Source organism: Anoplophora glabripennis, unplaced genomic scaffold (assembly GCF_000390285.2).
Source record: "Anoplophora glabripennis isolate ALB-LARVAE unplaced genomic scaffold, Agla_2.0 scaffold188, whole genome shotgun sequence".
Taxonomy (NCBI): Eukaryota; Metazoa; Arthropoda; class Insecta; order Coleoptera; family Cerambycidae; genus Anoplophora; species Anoplophora glabripennis.
Window position 1 is genome coordinate 475782 of NW_019416300.1, and position 24007 is coordinate 499788.

Sequence of the window (24007 nt, forward strand, 5' to 3'; positions counted from 1 at the left end):
TCATCTTTTTTTGTCGGACTGACGATTTGCGGATATATTTTTGTCGGACATTACAATTTTTGCTTATAAAAAACACTTTTCTATCGTGTGTTATTTTTGTCCGACATGTGGTAATCGATTTTTCATACCCTGTGAAAATTCCGATTTCCAGCTGACGGACTGAACGCGGTTTGAAATTTGTCGGACAACAATACTTTTTGACTGAATTAATTATTTACAATTAATTTTACTAAAAATTACCTATGTGGTAATTGATTTTCAATACCCTGTTATTTTGGCATGTTTCGACCGGTAGATACGTCAATGTCGGAAGAATTTCTGTCGGACAAATTTAAATCCGCATTTGCAACAAAATTTCCAGTTACTTAGCTAAAAATAAAAGATGTGGTCTTGACTTTTCAAGACCCCGAGAAATTGTCATGTTTTTGGACTTTTCCGAGTGGAAAAACGAAGGAATTGAGAAAAGTCGCAGAGGAAAAATGTGGTAGACTCGTCAAAAGGATGCTCCTCCGGAGTTATAAAGTATGTGGTAATCAACTTTCCAGGGGGGGGGCTGTACTGTGGACTATAAGTTATTTACTTAATAACTCTCGTCTAATAGTAACCACAGACGACCTGATGAAATAATTATTATTCTTGAAAGAAGTATCATACAATTTTAATAATATATAAAATACATAATTTTGTTTGCTTTTATGATAAAATTAAAATTGATTGGCGAAAAAATTATGTGTTTAACTTAAAGTAAAGTAGATTTAATGCGCCTCGACTATTAGTTACCAGCTACGGCATTAAATCTTGTACTTCACTGCCTATTTAAACAAATAACTTTTGTTTGAAGACGTCACTTTTAGTTATTTTTAACAAAACATTGCATAACTGATAACGCGCCAGAAAAATTATTGGGATATGGGATTATGGTGCAATGAGACCATGAGTATCACTATTTTTCCCATAACTTTTCTCACGTAGTGTTTTGGTGGATACATTAATTAATATACATTGTATACATCAATTTTAGATGGACAAATCCTACCTAAAGGAACAACCCTCATGATATACATCTACGGAATCCACAAAGACCCGAACATTTTTCCCGACCCAGAAAAATTCGACCCTATGAGGTTCGAGACCATGGACAAGACCTCTGCCTTCATTCATCTTCCATTCAGCGCTGGCCCTCGCAATTGCATAGGTGACTAAAGTTTTAATATTTTTTATTTGTTTATAACAATCACAAGATTGTCAGATTACAAAAAGAAAAAAATGAGTATTTGCCAAGTTTTAATAATTTCGCTAATGCCAATATATTATTTTTAGGGCAAAAGTTTGCGGTGCACGAGATGAAAGCCGTAATATCCAAAGTTTTGAGGAACTTCGAGCTCTTACCAGCTTTCCCCAGACATAAACCGTTATTGGCCGCAGAATCAGTTTTAAAATCTGCAAATGGGATCAAGGTCCAACTAAAACCTAGGAAGTGGGATTAGTTCGATGTTAACTAATCCAACTTCCACCCGTCAAGTAAACTTAATTGTCAATGAAATCTATGTCTCTCACTTTTTTACGCTGGTAGGAAAATAAATTCGAAATAGATAACAATATAAGGTTATGCAGATCAATGTCAATAACAAAGTAAACGCAATGTATTATACCTACCTACTTTATATTAATATATTAATTATGAAAGGAATCTGAAAGAATTTATTTTTCATTGCAATTTCGCTGCCGGCTATTCCGTTAGTTTGTACAGGGTTAGTCACTATAATCTGACAACTTATTGTGAGTTTATTATTGAAATTACAAAAGTTTTTAATACAACCAATTTTTTAATAAATTTTTATAATACAGTATTAGAAAAAACAATTGAATAATGGAAATCACTAAATTAAAGAAAAACATTTTTTTAATGGGACACCCTATATATTAGTGCATACTTAGCTTCGTTTTTCTCTTTTCAAAAATATGTAATATGTTACTGTTGATCAAATTTATGTCTCTATTCTAAGTTTACATTAGTTTCCTTATAAACCTCGTTTTTTAAATAACCCCACGGAAAACTGTCCAGTGGTGTAAGGTCTGGGCTATTTGAAGACCATTGAATATTTCTTCCATTACCAGTCCACATATCAAACCTATTATGCCAAATTCAATTGGTATAGTCGATCAGCGGTAGGTCTTTGTTTTCTATTTGATTTTCAAGAAAATGCAGGTATCTTTCCGCAGTCAAAGCATTTTCATAAAATAGTGGGCCAATGATTTTATTTCTCAATATACCGCACCAAACAATAAACGATGTGCGTCCTTGACTCCCTGTTACAGTGAGGATTTTCATTTGCCCAGGTACGAATATTTTTTTTATTATAAATAAAAAAAAATTCCAGGTTGCAAATTTGAAATTAAAAAAAATATATAGATTTCAATGTATTATTATGAAATTTACCATGAAAAAAATTAGTGCGATTGTGGAAGATCCTCGGGATCGTCCAGACTAATAATTAGTTAATTTGTTTATAAGGCCATAACTTGTAAACTATTCAACTNAAAACCAATTTAATAATTGTAAGTCTCAGGAGCGTAACTAAGACGAGGGCTAAGGAGGCTGCTTAAAAAATGGTTGCAAACCAAATGTAGTTAAAGTTACATGTTACCGAAGGGTCTGAGCGTTTTTCTACAATCTTGACGCAGTTCCTGAAAATGGCTCTGTTTTGTTTTCATTTGGCTACCCTGTATAATTGTCGTATTGGAACTGTATATGATACGTAACAATTTTTCTTTCTGTTGGAAATTTTTGCGTTTCACCGTTACCAAAAATCCATGTAAAAAGCACTTTCTCCGACTGTGATCTACTCGAATACAAATAACAAATACCGTCTTACATAATTTCATAGCGTGTACAAATATATCGAAAACTAATCTATAGGTATTACTTGTTTGTAGTAATCGGTGATCTTATAAATAGCACACATGTAACGAGTTCTGTCATTCATAGACTTGCGAAACGATGAGATAAACGCCATGTTTTCGTTCATACAAATTGTGACAGCTCTAGTGTTAGCGGGCATCGCATATTGGTGGATAAGTTGGAAGAGGAATGAAAGAAGACTGAAATGGATACCGAAGGTCCCCGGACACCCGATATTTGGGAATGTTCTGGACTTTGGGAAAACTACAGGTTCGTGATAAGCGATTTTAAAATACGGAAATGTTGTAACAAGTGGATCGTGGCTGAGTTACGTGGGAGAAAAAAGTAAGGCCTGTCTAAATTGGCGAAAGTAGAATCATTCATGTTTTCTAACCTGGATTTAGAACAGAACCGTTATAGAAAATAGTTTGCTTGTCACTTATTTCAAACAATTTGTAATCTAACTTTCAAAGTCTTATAATTAATTTGCGCACTAATTTTTTTCCCTCTTACTACTAAAATATCTTTCACCCATAAGTAAAAATGTATTATCGCTAATAAAATATCTGCATTAAATAGGCCTCATAACAAAAAACATTTTGCTAAAGGTTTATGGCTAAGATACCATCTTCTTTTTACGGTAATTATACTTTTTACTTCAAATAAGTGACTTTTTAGAAATTAATAAGTGATTTTCTTGGCAAAACTATGTGCAGTTATTAACTTTTTCTTTAAACTTTCACTTTTTGTTTCAAAAGTTGTAAATAAAAGGTACGATACCTATAATTTTAACAGTCTCAGTATTTTTTTATATATTAAAAAATATTATTTAAAATTACTTATGAACATGATTATACATACACATAGTCAAAGCGATAACTATGACAGTTTTGTTCTGATTTTAAAAATCAAAAGATTAACATTAGCATCAATAATACTAAAAATTTGCACTAACTTACACGTTTTTCAGTTCCTACTTTATTGATTGATTGTCAATTTTTTTTAATGGCGCTATATATTCTTTTTACTTTTCGTCTTAATCTGTTGTTATATGAAATTTAAAAAAAAATAGTAGTAAATTATATCTGTTGTTAATATGGAGATAATAATTTTATGTAAATATCAATTATACAAACACCAAATACATTGAATTTACTTCTAAGGATATTCAGTTGAATTGGAAAATACTGATTCGATTGTTCAATTACAAATTGATACTTCCTCATACTACTAATTTTATAGTTCTAATAATAGATTATTATTATTTATGTTTCAGATACCTTAACAATCCTGTCGAAGTATACGAAATCACACGACGGCTTGTGTATGGTAGATCTGGTATTCAGAAAGCTCGTTCTAATAACCGATTTAAAGCTGGTTGAGTTCTTTTTGACCTCGACAAAAATCTTGGACAAATCTTCAGAATACAGGTTTCTAGAAAGATGGTTGGGTGATGGGATACTGATAGCGAAAGGTATAATTGTTATAGGATGAAGGAAACAGAAATTACTAAATTTTATCTTCTAGCTGCAAGATGGAGAAAGAGTAGGAAGATAATAACTCCCGCTTTCCATTTCGGCATACTCGCCCGGTTCGTTTCTACTTATGATTCTAATGCAGAGATCATGGTGCAGCTATTGGAGAAGGAAGTTGGGAAAGGTTCCGTGGATATCTATAATTATGTAACGATGTGTACTTTGGATGTAATTTATGGTAAGGATGACTTTTATTAAATGAAATATACCTAAACCTAGAAGTGTGTAATATTACGAATGTTTTTTGACGTTTGTGTTTCAGAAACCTCAATGGGTGTAAAGATAAACGCCCAGACGAACAAACAACCGGAATATGCTTTCGCGGTCAAAGAAATATGCAGGATAACCATCGACAGAGGTTTTTCGGCCCTGAAGCAGTCGAATATGCTGTATCCATTAACGAGAGATTATTACAAGGAATCGAAATATGTGAAATTCTTGCACGCCAACACCGACTCTGTGATTCGTGCTAGGAGGAAAGCCTTACAGGCTAATCTATCGGGAAGTGAAGGACAGCGAACCGATGAAGATTTGGGTGAAAAAAAGAAATTAGCCTTCCTCGATTTAATGTTACTGTCTAAAGTAGATGGCGAACCTTTACCTGATTGGTACATCAAAGAAGAAGTCAACACGCTGTTATTTGAGGTTCGTTGATGAAAGTAGGCAGCTTGTAATGAAATTATAAAGAAAATTATTTTAGAGAAATTTGAAAAATTATGTTTTCAGGGACATGATACCACAGGTGTAGCCATCAGCTTCGCCTTATATTCTTTAGCAGAGAATCCAGAAGTACAGGTAAGCACCATTTCAAACCTGTTTAGCTTTGTCCTTTTACCAAAGTCCAAAAGCTTCCTTGCCGACACGTGTCTCTGCTTCTGGGGTTCCCACTGTCCTGGACACTCGCCCAGTCACGTCCTAGGCAGATCGGACTGTCTACAAGCCTTAGCTTGTATAGATATTTCCTAAAACGACTGTCCCCATCACTCTTCTAAGCTGAAGGACACATAAGTTCCTTCGCATGGCTTGGTCGTGGACTCGAAGCCCAGTAATTATTTTCTATATTCTGACTCAGTCGTTTGCCCCGAGCCTCCTCAGCAGAGAATGAAATCTGTTTAAGGATCCCTTCCAGCAAGTTGATTCGCTTTCTCATTTCTGTCAGTACCTTTGTGTCCTGATATCCTGAACATGATATGAATTGTTTCCCACATATTTTATTACTAGTTTTTGTACTCAGAACCTTTTTTTAATTTGTTTGTTTCATATATTAGAGTAATAGAGTAAAAAAATAATCATTATTGTTCTACAGGCACGAGCTGTGGAAGAGCAACGGACAATATTTGGGAGAAGTTAAAACCCATATGTCAAAGTCGTCAAAGTACATACTACATATCACTGAATAGTGAATATATACATTTTCGCCATCTGTTCAGGTTAGACAAGGTTAGAAATAAGATTAAAAGAGATAGAAACAGTAACTACAAGTCAGACGTATTCACCAATATTCACTCGCGAAAAAAAGCCTAATATCTGCATTACATAGGCTTCATAATAAATTTTGCTAAAGAAACTTGCTATTGGCAGAAAGGTTTATTGCTACGATTAAATCTTCTTTTTATGGTAATTATAATTTTTTATTTCAAATAGGTGAAAAAAGAAAGAAATTAATAAGTGATTGTCTTGGCATAACTATGTGCACTTATTAATTTTGTCTTTAAACCTTCACTTTATGTTTCAAAAGTTGTAAATAAAAAGCACGATACCTATAATTAAGACAGTCTCAGGATTTTTGTATATAAAACAAATATTATAAGGCGAACTTTATATTTTTAAAATTTATTATTAATTTTATATCATTCTGGTCTCCTTCAAAGTACTTCCACTGTCCACACACTTTTCCCAGTTGTGTTGCCATTTTGCGAAGTAATCCTGGATAGCCTTTAAAGTCTGTGATGAATTTTCTTTGATGTCATCAATAGTTCGAAAACGACGTCCTTTCAGCACTGATTTTAATTTCGGAAATAAGAAAAAATCTCCAGGAGCCAGTTCTGGTGGGTACGGAGGGTAAGGGAGGACAGTAATCTAATTTTTGGTACAAAACTGACGAATTGACAAAGCTAAGTATGCGGACGCATTGTCATGATGCAAGAACCATGAGTTGTTTCGCCAGAACTCTGGTCTCTTTTTGCAGATTTTTTCCCGTAATCATCGTAAAATGACTTGAAAGTCCACACGGTTCACTGTTTCACCTTGAGGCAAGAATTCGGCATGCACAATTCCAATAAAGTTGAAAAAAAAAACAGTGAGCATCACTTAGACATTGAATCGAGACTGACGTGACTTCTTGGGGCGTGGAAGTCCTTTACCAGTATATTAGGACGATTGAACTTTAGTCTCAATTCATAGTCTTAAACCCAGATTTCGTCTCCCGTGATGATCCTTTGAATAAATGTTTCATCATCATTGGAATCTTTAAGGAGTTCCTGACAAACGTCTACATGATTTCTTTCTGTTGTTCGGTCATCAAAGATGAACAAATTTTGCTGCTACTCGACACATGTTCAATTTTTTAGTTAAAGTTTCACGGCACCATCCAACTGAGACGCAATTTCTCCGACAGTCAATTGGGTATTTGCAAGCACCAGATTTTAGATTTTCTGAACATGGGAGTCATCAGTTGAAGTCGAAGGCCGTCCTCATCGAGGATCATCTTCAATAGACTGACGATCACTTTTAAATCGTGAAAACCATTCTTACCATGGCGTACGACCCAGAGCATCATCTCCATAAGCTTGTTTCAAAAGTAGAAACGTTTCCGTGAAAGCATTCTCCAGCTTCATGCAAAATCCTACGTTGCATCGTTATTTAAAAAATTCCACATTTAAAAAATCGTCAGTAACATTCAAACATTTTGCACTCAGATAATAATATCACGAAAACTAAATGAAATGTCAATACATCTAATAATAGAAATTATGTGTTTCAGATACCTTACCGGTCCTGTCGAATTATGCGAAATCACACGACGGCTTGTGCATGGTAGATCTAGTATTCAAAAAGCTCGTCGTAATAACCGATTTAAAGCTGGTGGGTTTCCTTTTGACCTCGACAAAAATCTTGGACAAATCTTCAGAATACAGGTTTCTAGAAAGATGGTTGGGTGATGGGATACTGATAGCGAAAGGTATAATTGTTATAGGATGAAGGAAACAGAAATTACTAAATTNTATTTATACAATGTTTTACAATACACTTGCCCATGATAAAACGTCTAATTATTATCGAAATCACAGCGATGCATACACAATCAAATACTAGGACACGGCTGAGCGCTGGGCCACAGAAGATAAAATTGTTTTATATTCTGTGGCTGGGCTCCAAATCAGGTTCCTAAGTGCTTTCACCAAAGTCGCTATATAAGCCAGTCTACGGTTCCATCCGATACCATCCAGATGCTAAATGACAACAAACACAGTGAGTGTGGACTCATTTTAACAAAAAATTGTGTTGATTTTGAGTGAAAATTTACATAAAAACATGTAGAGTTTAGAATAATGTATAAGGTTTTAAAGTTGGTTCTGCGTCGACAGATTACCTATATTGCGTGTCTAGTTCGTTTCCGTAATTAAAACCAGTTTTTCTAAATTTATTAAAAAATTATAAATCGTGCAATGTAATTGTATCTTAATTACAAAATCCATTTGAGATCCGCTTTATGATTGTGAACGAGTTTTTTCAAATAACTCTGTGCTAAAAGCGAGTGTTGAAGTACTTTTGTTATCATCTGTGTTTAAAACCGTCGCAAGTCACGGTGTTTTGGTCTGAATTATTATCATATCTTACGTCATCGTTCTTTCTCTTTTGTTCCAATATATATAAGTATAGACATGAACGTCGCGTTACACTTTTTGTTGACGATTTTTTTTATATTATGTTTGCGCTTCCTTTATAATTTTTATAAGTATTATGTACGGAAAAAAACATTGGAGTGGCTGCCCGCTGTTCCGGGATGGCCTTTGCTTGGAGCGGCCTTAGAATTTGGCGATAATACAAGTAAGTACATATATTTAAAATATTCGTTGCAATAGGCATGATCAGTACAATTTCTTAAGGGTACTGAAGCCCGTATCAGACCATGCAATTTAGTTGCAGCGACAAAATTGCGGGGATTTTGTTGCGGGGATAAAATTGTATGCTTATTATCACACAATGGGAGAGAATTGCTGCAATTTGTATACTTTGCAGTACTGTTACCAACTGTGCATTGTAAAACACATGTAAAATTTCTTGTATGTATCTTGTAAACGATTATTTTTTATTCAAGCGAAACATTGCAATGGATGAAAATTTAGTAAAGTAAATTACTGTATAGCTTTAATAGTGGCTTCAACGGCGTTACTAACAACAACCATGATCAACAGCCAACAACAATTAGGTTGGTAATAAACAAATCTTCATAAAAGTAACTAGAATCCATGCAATTTTGTCGCACGGAATAGAGCATGTTGTAATACATGCATTCAGTTGCCGGGACAGATTTGCATAGTCTGATGAGAAAAATTTAATGGATTCTATCGCGGCAATCAAATCCTTGCAACAAAATTGCATTGTCTAATACAGGCTTAAGATATAAAGAAACCTCTTATACAATCGTCTCTTGTTAAACGAAATTAGATTTAATTTTTTATTTAAATCATGTGGTGGTGCTACCATCAAATTAATAAATTGTCATTTCTGTTGTCTTTGATCGAGTCTTTGGATTTTGTGTCTCCCGAAAATAAGGGTGTCTTACATTTTTAAATGGAAATATTTTTCCTTAAAACGATATAATTTTCATCATCTCTAATTACTATAAATAAATATTAAATTAAAGAGATAGGTATTCCAGGGGATTTTTTTTTAATAAACGTGGTGTGCCGCGTTACGAAAAGAAAATGGAAAACAATATCCATAGAGAAACAGAAATAGTAATCCTAATTCCTAATGAAAGACAGAAAGAAAATAATTTATATTTCGTATCAGCTGCAGCGTTTGTTTACATTACCACATATATTCTTTTTTCTAGAATAAATATATTGCTTTTATACGTATATTCTTTCTAAAATATATTAGTACAGTCATTGAAGCTGAAAATCAGCTGTAACCTCCGAATTCTTTGAAACTGCATGGTTTTGCATGAATATTTNCATACTTTTTTGAAATCGTTTAATTCTTTTCTCGATATTTATTTGGCTAAATTGAGCATATAGAGATTTACAATTACAAGAATAAAACGAAAAATATATACAGGGTGTTTCAGAAAGACCTGCCGTAAATAAAGAGGGTGATAGTATGACAAAAAATGAGAATTTTTTGTCTTATGAACTATGTATATGTTTATCTCCTCTTGTTTTCGAGATACAGAGAGACAAAATAAAACTTTTTAAATAACATTTTTATGAAAATTTCCAAACGGTGCGAAATATTTTTATGAAATTTGGTAGTCCGGGGTTTTTAAGAGTGCTAAATACGTTAGTCTTATTATTTTTTGTATATTTCATAGAGGGCGCTATGCTACATTCTTATTTCGGGCTCCAATTTCTATTGTACAATTTTATTTTCTAAAAATAATGTACTATTGTTAGAACTTCCTAATGTGGACGATTTTCGAGAAAAAAGGCTTTTAATTAAACTCTCACAATATTACACTATAAAATAAGTGACTTTTCTCAAAGTAAGCTTGAGGAGATAGACATATAGTCTTCTTCTTATTTTTTGTCGTCCTCACCCCCTGTATTTACGGGAGGTCTTTCTGAAACACCCTGTATTGTATATTTACATGGAATTTTGCTTAATACATGAAAATACCTTATTAGAAATTATAAATACATGTGCACATTTTTTACGAAATTTTTTTCATCATTTTTTGTCGGACTGACGATTTGCGGATACATTTTTGTCGGACATTACAATTTTTGCTTATAAAAAAACACTTTTCTATCGTGTGTTATTTTTGTCCGACATGTGGTAATCGATTTATCATACCCCGTGAAAATTCTGATTGTCGGACAACAATACTTTTTTATTGAATTAATTATTTACAATTAATTTTACTAAAAATTACCTATGTGATAATTGATTTTCAATACCCTGTTATTTTGGCATGTTTCGACCGGTAGATACGTCAATGTCGGAAGAATTTCTGTCGGACAAATTTAAATCCGCATTTGCAACAAAATTTCCAGTTACTTAGCTAAAAATAAAAGATGTGGTCTTGACTTTTCAAGACCCCGAGAAATTGTCATGTTTTTGGACTTTTCCGAGTGGAAAAACGAAGGAATTGAGAAAAGTCGCAGAGGAAAAATGTGGTAGACTCGTCAAAAGGATGCTCCTCCGGAGTTATAAAGTATGTGGTAATCAACTTTCCAGGGGGGGGGCTGTACTGTGGACTATAAGTTATTTACTTAATAACTCTCGTCTAATAGTAACCACAGACGACCTGATGAAATAATTATTATTCTTGAAAGAAGTATCATACAATTTTAATAATATATAAAATACATAATTTTGTTTGCTTTTATGATAAAATTAAAATTGATTGGCGAAAAAATTATGTGTTTAACTTAAAGTAAAGTAGATTTAATGCGCCTCGACTATTAGTTACCAGCTACGGCATTAAATCTTGTACTTCACTGCCTATTTAAACAAATAACTTTTGTTTGAAGACGTCACTTTTAGTTATTTTTAACAAAACATTGCATAACTGATAACGCGCCAGAAAAATTATTGGGATATGGGATTATGGTGCAATGAGACCATGAGTATCACTATTTTTCCCATAACTTTTCTCACGTAGTGTTTTGGTGGATACATTAATTAATATACATTGTATACATCAATTTTAGATGGACAAATCCTACCTAAAGGAACAACCCTCATGATATACATCTACGGAATCCACAAAGACCCGAACATTTTTCCCGACCCAGAAAAATTCGACCCTATGAGGTTCGAGACCATGGACAAGACCTCTGCCTTCATTCATCTTCCATTCAGCGCTGGCCCTCGCAATTGCATAGGTGACTAAAGTTTTAATATTTTTTATTTGTTTATAACAATCACAAGATTGTCAGATTATAAAAAGGAACAAGTGAGTATTTCCAAGTTAACTTAATTTCGCTAATGCCAATATATTATTTTTAGGGCAAAAGTTCGCGATGCACGAGATGAAAGCCGTAATATCCAAGGTTTTGAGGAACTACGAGCTCTTACCAGCTTTCCCCAGACATAAACCGTTATTATCCGTAGAGTCAGTTCTAAAATCTGCAAATGGCATCAAGGTCCAACTAAAACCTAGAAAGTGGGATTAGTTCGATGTTAACTATCTAATCCAGTTTCCATCTGTCAAGTAAAAATTGTAATTAAATCTTTGTTTAAGTGTGTGGGAAAATAAATTTGAAATGGATAACTTTATAAGGATATACGAGATAAAACATTATTAATGTGATCGATGAAAGTTAGTCTGCTGTCAAAAGTTTTGCCTAGATCCTTAAACAGTTCAACATGGCTAAGGATGTATGCATGAATATTATAGTCGTAGACAACAAAATTAGTTTTACGAGTGAAATATATTACCTTACATTTGGTGTTGTTAATAGATAAACAATTAAATTCACACCATGAACCATACAGATTCAAACAGAGCTGTAGACTGACGCAGTTTGTAAGGGAATTTATTACAGAGAATAATTTAACATCATCTGCGAACATCAGTTTTTCACATGAAAAAATATCCAGAAGATCATTAATAAAAAGTAAGAACAAAAGCGGTGCCAAATTATTCACGTACGACTTAGAATGTTGTTCCTTTGTTAAGAAGATATTTAGAGATATAATATGTTTGGTTTTGTAAACTTTAACACTCTGTATCTACAAAGGAAGGGCTTCAAAAGCAACTGCTTATACAAGAAAATATTCTTAAATTTAGACGAAGAAAATGCTTCTTCATTCTTAGTGTAACAGGCCATATATCTTTGTTTATAAATATCGACGTTTGTCCTGTTATTAATCTGTGTGGATCAGGCAGACAGTTGCCAATAATGTATCATTTTTTTTCTTTGTGTGCCAATTACTGTGGATAATCATGGTGACTAACCGACTTCTCATATTAACCTTGTCATAATGTCAAAGTTCTCGCTGCCGATATCGTCACATACAAACATGGGCGTAGCTAGAATTTTTGCTAGGGGTGGATCCAAGGTTGCAAACTCTATGGAGGCTTAAAAAAAGGTCACGCAATCAGTGACCAGCTCCATAAAATTTCAAAACCTAAACACTTTTTGCAACATGCAGTAACAATTAGGGAGAAGGCGTCCTCTGCCTACGCTCACGCACACAAAACAAATTTAATAATTGTAAGTATCTGGAGCACAACTAACGGGAGGGTTAAGCTTATAGCATAGTTAAAAAAATGGTCCACTTGTAAACCAGATCTGGTTAAAGTTACTATTTATTATTGGTTATTCATTTTTACTGACCTTTTGAATTTTCAAAAAGCAGAAACGACGGAAAACACCTCTGTACTACCATCAGAAACATGCGATATATTAAGACAAATCGTTCAACAATCTTTCTACGACTGAGACAGAATCGGACCGCGATGTCAGCTTCAGACCTTCATACATCTTCCGACAATCCACGAATTATTGATTTTTAACAGATTTTTTTATTCTTTTTTTACTCTACTTGTTTTTGCTATACCAGAGTTCCAAAGTCACTATTAATGAACACAATTTTCTAATCTAAAAAAATTGTGAGTATTAGTTAAGTGTAGGAAAGGATTTTTCGATTTGCCCAACTTAGGTGTTTTCTTTCGTGTCATAGGCGTGCAGATGGTAAAAGTGTGTTACTATTTGGTCTCGGCAAAACATTTCAAAATTTGTATACCTAATAAAGAATACATTTAAAATTTGTCTTTCTCTTGACTGATCCACTCGAATATAAATAACAGATAATAATACTTTGATAGATTATTCCATAGCGTGTACAAACATATCAGAATAACGCAAACTCATCTAATTATTTGAAAGTAATAATCTGTAACCTTATAAATTGCACACATGTAACGAGTTCTGTCATTCATAGCTTTGCGAAACGGTGAGATAAACGCCATGTTTTCGTTCATACAAATTGTAACAGCTCTAGTGTTAGCGGGCATCGCATATTGGTGGATAAGTTGGAAGAGGAATGAAAGAAGACTGAAATGGATACCGAAGGTCCCCGGACACCCGATATTTGGGAATGTTCTGGACTTTGGGAAAACAACAGGTTCGTGATAAGTGATTTTAAAATACGGAAATGTTGTAACAAGTGGATCGTGGCTGAGTTACGTGGGAGAAAAAAGTAAGGCCTGTCTAAATTGGCGAAAGTAGAATCATTCATGTTTTCTAACCTGGATTTAGAACAGAACCGTTATAGAAAATAGTTTGCTTGTCACTTATTTCAAACAATTTGTAATCTAACTTTCAAAGTCTTATAATTAATTTGCGCACTAATTTTTTTCCCTCTTACTACTAAAATATCTTTCACCCATAAGTAAAAATGTATTATCGCTAATAAAATATCTGCATTAAATAGGCCTCATAACAAAAAACATTTTGCTAAAGGTTTATGGCTAAGATACCATCTTCTTTTTACGGTAATTATACTTTTTACTTCAAATAAGTGACTTTTTAGAAATTAATAAGTGATTTTCTTGGCAAAACTATGTGCAGTTATTAACTTTTTCTTTAAACTTTCACTTTTTGTTTCAAAAGTTGTAAATAAAAGGTACGATACCTATAATTTTAACAGTCTCAGTATTTTTTTATATATTAAAAAATATTATTTAAAATTACTTATGAACATGATTATACATACACATAGTCAAAGCGATAACTATGACAGTTTTGTTCTGATTTTAAAAATCAAAAGATTAACATTAGCATCAATAATACTAAAAATTTGCACTAACTTACACGTTTTTCAGTTCCTACTTTATTGATTGATTGTCAATTTTTTTTAATGGCGCTATATATTCTTTTTACTTTTCGTCTTAATCTGTTGTTATATGAAATTTAAAAAAAAATAGTAGTAAATTATATCTGTTGTTAATATGGAGATAATAATTTTATGTAAATATCAATTATACAAACACCAAATACATTGAATTTACTTCTAAGGATATTCAGTTGAATTGGAAAATACTGATTCGATTGTTCAATTACAAATTGATACTTCCTCATACTACTAATTTTATAGTTCTAATAATAGATTATTATTATTTATGTTTCAGATACCTTAACAATCCTGTCGAAGTATACGAAATCACACGACGGCTTGTGTATGGTAGATCTGGTATTCAGAAAGCTCGTTCTAATAACCGATTTAAAGCTGGTTGAGTTCTTTTTGACCTCGACAAAAATCTTGGACAAATCTTCAGAATACAGGTTTCTAGAAAGATGGTTGGGAGATGGAATACTGATAGCGAAAGGTATAATTGTTATAGGATAAAGGAAACAGAAATTAATAAATTTTGTCTTCTAGCTGCAAGATGGAGAAAGAGTAGAAAGNATAAAAATCTTGTTCAAGCACAAAGATTAAATAATGTTCCATGTTCTCGAACATGTTTTATGATATATTTGATCTTTTCGACCCTTTATTTAACCCTTAAAAACTACCCCTATGCAAAAAATAATGATAAAAAATTACTTTTTTAAAGATTTGGAATGATTAAATCGTGCAATTATTTAAAATAAAACTTACCTTATAGCTAACAAAAGAATTTTTCCCTTTCAACCCCTAAATGGTAAAAAATTACTTTCTAAAAGCTTGGAATGCTTTAACGGTGCAATTATTTAAAATAAAAATTTTGATCCGAAAAAATGTCATTAGTTTTTTTACCATAACTCGGTTAATTTTGAAGCTATAGTATCCTACAAAAAAGCATTTTAAAGATAATTTCAAGAGCTGTAATATAAGACCTCTTAAGTTCTTCGTTTTTTAAAGGGAAAGGATCGAAGGGCTTGAGACAGGTCGTTTTTTCACTAAAATGGATACTTCAAGCGGCGATATCTCCTTTATTTTTTATGCTATAGGAATAAAGAAAGCAAAATATTTGTTAAAAAAAAAGCTACATTTTTGTTGTCTATCATTTTTTACGTATCTATCTTTCATAGTTTCAGATTTATTATATACATTAGGCAATTTTTTTGAATAATGAAAAATACATTTTCAACTTTTACCATACATTATTAAAAAAAATACGCATTCTAAATCGGTATAACTTCAGGATCGTATGAAAATCACTAAAACAAAACTAATTGCAAAGGGTCTACGATTAATTTTAATTCTGATGCAAATGGTACAGCGTTTACTGCTCATTTTTCCTTAAAAAATATGAGCAACCCATCTGTTTTTGATATAACTCCTTCAATTTAGCTCTAATTAACTTTTATAAGTGCTCATTTTGAAGGTCTTTTTGAGTACTACAAAAAACTCCAGAAGCGTTATACACGTAAAATTAATCCTTTTTCCGTTATTTGACGTTGAATACATCGATTGGAGTATTCCCCCCAAAACAAGTCCCCTTCCATTAACCATATTTCGCTTTGTATAGGACGTACAACCCTTTTTAAAAAACGATTTTCTTTGTTTATTTATAAGCTATATTTTTGTCCATGACACTTTTTTAAATAAAATGCGTAGTTTTTGAGTTATTCGCGAAAAATACTTTGAAAAAGTGTTTTTTTTTCACTCAAAATTCCAAGTTTTCAATCGTGAATAACTAAAAAACTATTGATTTCCCAAAAAAATTCTTCGAATATTTTTTGCTTAAAATTTGATTTTCTATCGATTTCCAGCGTTATTTTTGAAAAAAATTCCAACCCCGACAGGGTGGAAGCGTCAATCGTCACTAATATTCATTGACCTTTTCTCTAACTATCTGCCAAATTTCAAGTCGATTGGTACAGTTTCAAAGAATTTGGAGGTGAAAAGCTTCAATGATTATACTGTATGTATTTATGTTAAGTAATTATCAATTATTTTTTATAAAACATTATAATTAATTTTGGTTATCCTAAAAGAGACATCCACTATTCATATATTTTCTACAAATCAGGAACATTCTAATGTCGGAATGTAGGTTCAAAAATTCTCTCATGTTTCCAATCGGGACCATCAAGTAGTCAAAAGACACTGCGTTGACGGTTCATTGATGAATATCTCAGAGACGTCCAATTATTGTGTGTTAGAGTATGTACGGGACTTACAATTAGTAAAAAATGTGTTGTCCTTACAGGAACATTGCAAGACTTTGACAGACTAATAAAACGTTATGGAAAAGTAATCTACGTAGATTTTCTTCTGGCATCACATATTTTGTCAACGGATTACGAATTTGTGGAATACGTTTTAAGCAGGCAGGAAGTTCTTTCAAAGTCGACGGATTACAAGTATCTGCACAATTGGTTGGGCACTGGATTGTTAACTAGTGACGGTAATGTATAAAAATGTAGTATTAACGTAGCTAGAACTGTAAATTAATGAAAAGTTGTTCCTGTAGGTCCGAAATGGAAGAAACGCAGGAGGCTGGTGACCCCCGCCTTTCATTTCTCTATCCTGGAACAATTTATCGAGGTCTTTGAACAAAATTTGGAGATACTAACAACAGAGTTGGAAAAGGAAGTCGACAAGGATATTGATGTTTATCCTTTCATAAACCGCTTTGCCCTTGATGTAATATGTGGTAAATAGTGTATACGAGTTCATTAAACTGTCAATTTTTTTCAAAATTATTTAAGTCAAGTTGATGCTAGGAGCAGATAGATCACTTAAAAGAAATGTTTCTATTAATTTCAACCTCAATATATCTGAAACAGAAATTGTTTATATATTACATACAAATTTTTTATATTTATAATTTTAGAGGCAGCTATGGGGGTGTCAGTGAATGCACAGAGAAACAAGGAATCATGTTACGTGGAAAATGTCAAAGAAATGTGCAGGATAAGCATAGAAAGGGCCTTCTCCATTATTAAAAGAAGTGAGGTTCTTTACGTATTGAGCCCGGATTATTATAAAGAACAAAAAATAGTAAAAGAGCTTCATTCAGTGACGAATTCGGTGATAGATTCTAGAAGAGAGGAACTGGAACAGAATAAAATAAATTACACTGATGAAACAAGTAGTGTAGGAGAAAAGAAGAAAATGGCTTTCTTGGATATCCTCATTCAATCCACCATCGACGGGCAACCCCTTTCTAGGGAAGATATCCGAGAGGAAGTTGACACATTCATGTTCGAGGTAAGAAAGCTCTAACCAATTTGGATTCTGAATCAATCTCTCTACAACTGATTATTGCGATTAATGCTGGTTTTAGAGCAAGACAGTTATACTGTTCCTTAGACACTACTGAAATATTCAGTTGAGTGTCTCATGAAATCGTTGTAAACAAATATTTAATACACATACAATAAAATGTAACCCAGAATAATTCTAGATCAACCTGTTTTACTCTCAGTGCTGGAGTGACACAGGGATCTGTGTTTAGACCTTTGTTACTCTTAATTTATGTCAGTGCCCTGTATTTAACATCTTTAATATGATTAAAAATTTTTGGGATGGTTTCCAAGTCATCAATAACGAGATTACTAAACCAAGATCAAACGTGTAAATTTATCTGATATGTGAATAAAAAACGTTTGGTTTACAAAGACATTTGATGCAGTGTGAAGCTGGCATAAGACTAACTTTTAGAAGTGTTGAAATTGGTCAGATTTGCAACATTATTTGTAAAATACCGTCCATTACATATACTCTCTATATCTTTCAGGGACACGATACGGTTTCTTCAGCTACAAGCTTCTCATTGTATTTGTTGGCAATGCATCCTGAGGTACAAGTAGGTAACATTTCATTTTTTATACATAACGAAAATGTTTCATACTTGCTAGGTCACGTTTCATTCAATTTCAGTCTTGTTGTTTTTTCTATACCTAGAAAGATACAGATTCGTCTTCAAAACACGTTTTGTTTCTAGAAACGGGCTGCGGAAGAACAAAGACACATATTCGAAGACAACATAAACAGAAAATCAACTCACAATGATTTGCAAGAAATGAAATATTTGGAAATGGTCATCAAAGAAGCTCTCAGGTTATATCCACCAGTTCCTGTATTTGGTAGAGCAACAACCCAAGACGTTCAATATAAAGGTAGAATTATCTGCTTGTAGAATGCAATGCAACAATTCTTTTTGTTTAGATCAAACCAGTTTGACTTTTTTAGGCAACAGGATTCCGAAAGATGTTAACGTGACAGTCCTGAGTTATAGTATTCTCAGGGATCCAGATAACTTTGAGAACCCAGAAAAATTTGACCCAGACAGATTTGAAAACAGTGATGGAACAAGGCCGTATTCTTACATCCCTTTCAGTGCTGGCCCGCGCAATTGTATAGGTAAAGAATTTTCCAAATTACATCAAAATAAATTTTGATACAGATACGTATATTTTCTATGTTGACTTGAATAATTTTTTTAAAGGGGTTTGTTTATAGAGTTTGTTTAAATAGTCTCCAAGTAATGTTTACTTATTTAGCGAAACTTGCGAACTGTAGGATATTACTAAATAATTTTTAGATACAGTTTGCTTCAACTTTTTGGCAAGCAAAGTAGCTGCGTACAAATAGTATATTATGTTACTAGGAGTAGAAGAAGATCATTATGTGTTGAGCCCAAAAGTTTGCTCGCCGAGGCGTTAGCCGAGGCTGAGCAAATTGGGCAAAACACATAATGAGCCTTCCACTCCGAGTGACATATACTATTTTTGCTTCAAGCGTGAATATAGAAAATTACTAATTTTGAAAATTTATAGCGGATAACGCGATGTTCAATCTCAGCACAAAATNAAATGACATTATATAAAGCAAAAAATTTTTACTGACGTTAAATTTTAGATACCAAAAAAAAAATATTTAGGAAACGTTGAAAATCTTAATAAGTTCGACATAACAATATACAACATTAAATATAACATCAATTACTGGTAAATAACAAGAGAAAGAAACAGAAATTGACTAACAATGTCAAACACGTGGAGTGAAATAAAGTGAGGTTAAATGTTAAATGAAATTGAAAATTGACATTCTACAATTCTACGGATTACCAACTCTTTCTCTTGTTATTTACTAGTAATTGATGTTATATTTAATGTTGTATATTGTTATGTCGAACTTATTAAGATTTTAAACGTTTGCTAAATATTTTTTTTGGTATCTAAAATTTAACGTAAGTAAAAATTTTTTGCTTTATATAATGTCATTTCAACCTCTTTTGGAATAGCTCCGATGATGACTATGTAGTCGAAAGCGCTCAGCTAAGATTTTAATAAAAATTTTATACACACTTTAACATACAAATTTCTTTGGTGTACTCAAGATACAGTCGTTATTTTTCAACATTCTAATAACAACTACGACTGAATTATTAATTTTTATACTCAACAAAAATCTCTTTAAAAAACATACTAGATTCCCATAGAATTTGAACGGATTGAATGCTTTTGCGTATGGTTTTAAGGTTAGGTTGTTATTCTAACCTATATACCAAAGTATCACGTGCTTAAGTTCTCATTTACATGCACAACTGCTTTTCATGATGTCATCTACATAGTTTTTCATCAGAAGTGAGCACCATTTTCTGCTATTTGGACCTAGTTTTTGAGGTTACAAAAAATCCTGACGTAATAGTGCAATTCTCATATTAAATTCGTAATACATTGGGTAAGGAGATCTAGTCTATCAACTCTTTCGAATTATTTTCAAAGCGGTGACTTCAGCGTTGACTTTTTTGTTTATCGTAAACCAAAACGACGAAAATTTTAAATTTCAATGACTATAACATTGGCTGTCCACAACATGAAATAGACAATATTGTTGAAAAACATTAGATGGCAGATTTTCATACGATTTATAATCTTGCATACAATTATGCAAATAATTTTATTATAGTATTTAAATTATACTAAATATTGATGTCAGGTACTTTTGTAGGTTTTCATACTGAATTCAACTAAGTTTTGAACAGTATACAGGGTGTTTTTTAAATGAAGTAGCAAAAATGGTACCAGTGAATGTAGAGCCAAAAATAAAAGGATTGAAGTAAAAATATGAAAATTGCACCCCTGAGGCGATATATCCTCTTAAAGGAGGGGATTCAAATTCACATTTTAATTTTTTTCTTTAACATGAGGAATGCTACAGACACGAAACTTGGTATGAGCATCCTACTAATGAGGAGACAACTTTTCATTATTTGTTCGATCATTGGCGTATTTTATAAAGGAGTGAAACAGTCAACCCCATAGCAATATTTTATTAGAAATTTTTTATATGAAGCAAATTATTTATTTAAAAATATTTATTGGGGAGATAGATTTATTGCGCAACTTTTTTACCTCTTGTAATTTTTCGATAAAACCGATAGTTTTCTAGTAAAAAAATTAGATGCGTCATCGTTCATTACAGTTCATTTGCGAAAATTTGTAAAAAATAAAGCAGGCGGATGTTAAAACAAATAAACTGTTATTTATTATATTAATAAATTGACACATTAATTTATTATCAAATAATTATGGCAAATAAAATTTATACCAATGACGAATATGTCGACATGCTTCAAGTGTTTTTCGAATCCAGAAAAAATAGTAACGCTGCAGTAAGATTATACCACCAAANGTGCATTATTTTCTTTTGCCCAATTTATGAATTTATCATAAGCATTTTCATAAATTTTTCTCGACTTTGTTGGTATAAGTGTTGCCACTGATGTATTTGCAATTTCCAGTAATTCTGGTGGTGTGCACTGCATTTCTTCAGACATTTTAAAAACGACCCGACGCGACATCAAATTTCAACTGACACTTAATGAAACGTCAAAGCTTCTTGAATCTTTAATTCGTTGCTAGGATACTTACCTACACATTGTTACATTTTTTTACTAGTTAAAAAATTAAAAATATTTGTACTAGTTAAACAATAGGCTGCTTCTAAAGGAGGTGTTGCACTATATAATATAAGTATTATTATACGCTTGAAGAAAAAATAAATTTAGACATTTCTTATATTATTATACCAACTGTTTCTTTATGATATTTCAGGGCAAAGGTTTGCTATGTTGGAACTAAAGAGTACCTTGTCCAGAATACTGAGGAGTTTTGAACTTCATCCACCTCAGTGTGAACACAAAATAATATTAATTTCTGAAGCTGTCCTAAAGTCCAAAAACGGAATCAAAATAAAACTGACACAAAGAAAATGGTGAATGTGATTGAAAACTTCTTATAAACTGTTATATATTTCTTTAATAATAAATGGGAAATAAATAATTTTTGGAAACTTATATTTTTTTTATTTGGCAGATCTATGGGGTTGGGGATGTCCTGACATATCTGTTGGAAAAAATTATTGAAATACATAAATAGTATACAAAATTTGAATTTCAAACCTTGATTATTTGATAACTGAAGATCTTTCAAAGACGATTAAAAAATGTGAAATTTAGACTCCCTCTATATGACATTACCCGTTTCACTGAAGATTTAAGAATTCACTTTTCACAAAATTTGCGCTGTATATAAGACAAGGCCAATAATTTAAAACCACAGCAAGTAAAGACATATAGCACTGGGTTGAATTTAATTTTCACAAAGCCACTGCACCCCCATCTCCCTTACTCGTCTGACAATATATGAATAACTGCCCATTATTATGGAACATGGATATAGAAGCAATACAACTACTATACGTGTCCCAAAAGTATGGAAACAGCACAATAACTTTCGAAAAATGCATTTTGAAGAAAACTGATTCAGACAAAAGATTTAGGATTTTTCCCTGGCTATTCAATGGTGATCCTAGATTTGACCTTGAGCTTGACCTTCAAGGTTATTTCAAGGTCAAGTTAATTTTTTCAAATGGGATGCCCTACTTTTGACCCCGGAAATGAAAAGAGCGGAAAATTTTACTTTCAGATATGTGATTACACATCTGGAGCCAGATTTTCATAAATCAAGGTAAAAGATTCCACTCCATCTAAAAATGTGACTTCGCTTAAAAAAATCACTTAAGGACTCTACACATGTAATGATGTGTAGTGTGATGTGCTTGTTTCCATGGGACAAGACAAAAAAGTTTATACTTTCATATATTTAGTCGTGCATGGGCTTATGGTTTTCCAATCAGATTTTTAACTACTATGCAGTTTTCCTATGGCATTTAGATGCTTATATTTCTTAATAATTTTAAAGTTCAAGGAAAAGGACACATTACTGCCACACAGCACATCACTGCATCTGCTTATGCCTTCAATCTAAAAATGTGACTTTGCCGAAAAAATGCCGCCTACTAGGCCTAAAATTATGACTCTGCCTACAAATTTGACTCCACCTGAAAATCTGGCTCCAGATGTGTGATTAATGAAGGTGAGATCAACCAGCAATCCTTATGATGCCAAATNGGATGTTAAAACAAATAAACTGTTATTTATTATATTAATAAATTGACACATTAATTTATTATCAAATAATTATGGCAAATAAAATTTATACCAATGACGAATATGTCGACATGCTTCAAGTGTTTTTCGAATCCAGAAAAAATAGTAACGCTGCAGTAAGATTATACCACCAAAGATATCCAAACCCACCTATTCCTCAACATTGGCCTCGGTGGAAAGAAGGCGTCACGAAACTAAAATTCAGCAATCGTGAGGGTACCGGACGAAGGCGTAATGTCTGAACTGTTGAAACTGAGGAAGCTATACTGGAACATCTAGAATAAGACTGGTACAAGCACAAGACAGGCATCCAGGCAACTGCAAGTTTCTCACAGTCTTGTGTTGAATGTAGCTCATGAAAATCTTAGAGTAGAGCAGAGTAGGTGCAGTAAACCTTCATAATGTTCATTCATGGTCGGAAGAAAATACTCGTGAAATATTTGTTTCAAGATGTCAACATAATTTCAGTTAAAACGTTTGGATGGGAATTGTAGGAAATAGTCTAGTACAGGGGTCGGCAAGTAATTTTAGGTGGGGTCCGAATACTTTTGAAAATTTTTAACGAGGTCCAGAAAAAAAATTCATATTTCTTATTTTTTTATTTGGACTCAAATTTAATCTGCTTACTAACCATTAAGAAGTCAAAACACACACACAATTGTAAAATACTAGAAAAAAATGATAAGATTGGCACTTAAACGTAAAAAACATTTTTTAAATAATTTATTTGAGTAATTTATACTTTCAAAAAATTTTTGGCGCTCCAATATGTTACATTTCGCGGTCCGGACCTGGACCGCGGTCCGCCAGTTGCCGACCCTTGGTCTAGTAGGTCCTTCTATTCTTCCACACAGGCTTGGAGCGACCGAGTATCTTAGATTTTTGAACGAAAATCTTCCAACATTACTTGAGGATGTACCCCTCGCTACACGTCAGGTGATGTGGTATATGCACGATGGGGCGCCTGCACATAAGTACACTTGCCCTTAGAGAATGTGA

General features: G+C 32.8%; 4 protein-coding genes across 4 annotated transcripts in view; all 4 read left to right on the top strand.

The window, feature by feature from the left end:
• Positions 1 to 1797, top strand: part of LOC111691287 (cytochrome P450 4c3-like) — a 17436-nt gene extending 15639 nt beyond the window's left edge. The window contains exon 8 of the mRNA XM_023453982.1: positions 1321 to 1797. Coding sequence (XP_023309750.1) covers positions 1321 to 1487 — 167 coding nt within the window. The 3' untranslated portion in view covers positions 1488 to 1797. The remainder of the gene's footprint in view (positions 1 to 1320) is intronic.
• A 1218-nt stretch (positions 1798 to 3015) lies between these two features.
• LOC108906007 (cytochrome P450 4d2) lies at positions 3016 to 5788 on the top strand. Its single transcript, XM_018709123.2, has 6 exons — positions 3016 to 3172; positions 4179 to 4376; positions 4430 to 4615; positions 4700 to 5082; positions 5164 to 5232; positions 5744 to 5788. The coding sequence occupies exons 1-6, from the start codon at positions 3016 to 3018 to the stop codon at positions 5786 to 5788; spliced, it is 1038 nt and encodes a 345-aa protein (XP_018564639.2).
• A 1876-nt stretch (positions 5789 to 7664) lies between these two features.
• On the top strand, positions 7665 to 21853 carry LOC108905999 (cytochrome P450 4d2). Its single transcript, XM_023453983.1, has 8 exons — positions 7665 to 8487; positions 16754 to 16951; positions 17018 to 17200; positions 17381 to 17757; positions 18287 to 18355; positions 18494 to 18668; positions 18742 to 18912; positions 21612 to 21853. Exons 1-8 carry the CDS (start codon positions 8322 to 8324, stop codon positions 21773 to 21775), a joined length of 1503 nt encoding a protein of 500 aa, XP_023309751.1. The 5' UTR covers positions 7665 to 8321; the 3' UTR covers positions 21776 to 21853.
• Positions 11280 to 11892, top strand: LOC108906008 (probable cytochrome P450 4d14). The gene is made up of 2 exons (XM_018709125.2): positions 11280 to 11492; positions 11617 to 11892. The coding sequence occupies exons 1-2, from the start codon at positions 11351 to 11353 to the stop codon at positions 11781 to 11783; spliced, it is 309 nt and encodes a 102-aa protein (XP_018564641.1). The 5' UTR covers positions 11280 to 11350; the 3' UTR covers positions 11784 to 11892.
• Positions 21854 to 24007: the final 2154 nt, after the last annotated feature.

Coding starts and splice junctions, on each gene's coding strand:
- LOC108906007 (XM_018709123.2), top strand. CDS start 3,016: ATGTTTTCGTTCATACAAATTGTGACAGCTCTAGTGTTAGCGGGCATC. Junction 4,616..4,699: donor TACTTTGGATGTAATTTATG/GTAAGGATGACT, acceptor TTTGTGTTTCAG/AAACCTCAATGGGTGTAAAG. Junction 5,083..5,163: donor TCAACACGCTGTTATTTGAG/GTTCGTTGATGA, acceptor TTATGTTTTCAG/GGACATGATACCACAGGTGT.
- LOC108905999 (XM_023453983.1), top strand. CDS start 8,322: ATGAACGTCGCGTTACACTTTTTGTTGACGATTTTTTTTATATTATGT. Junction 8,488..16,753: donor AGAATTTGGCGATAATACAA/GTAAGTACATAT, acceptor TTGTCCTTACAG/GAACATTGCAAGACTTTGAC. Junction 18,356..18,493: donor CAATGCATCCTGAGGTACAA/GTAGGTAACATT, acceptor TTTTGTTTCTAG/AAACGGGCTGCGGAAGAACA.
- LOC108906008 (XM_018709125.2), top strand. CDS start 11,351: ATGATATACATCTACGGAATCCACAAAGACCCGAACATTTTTCCCGAC. Junction 11,493..11,616: donor TGGCCCTCGCAATTGCATAG/GTGACTAAAGTT, acceptor TATTATTTTTAG/GGCAAAAGTTCGCGATGCAC.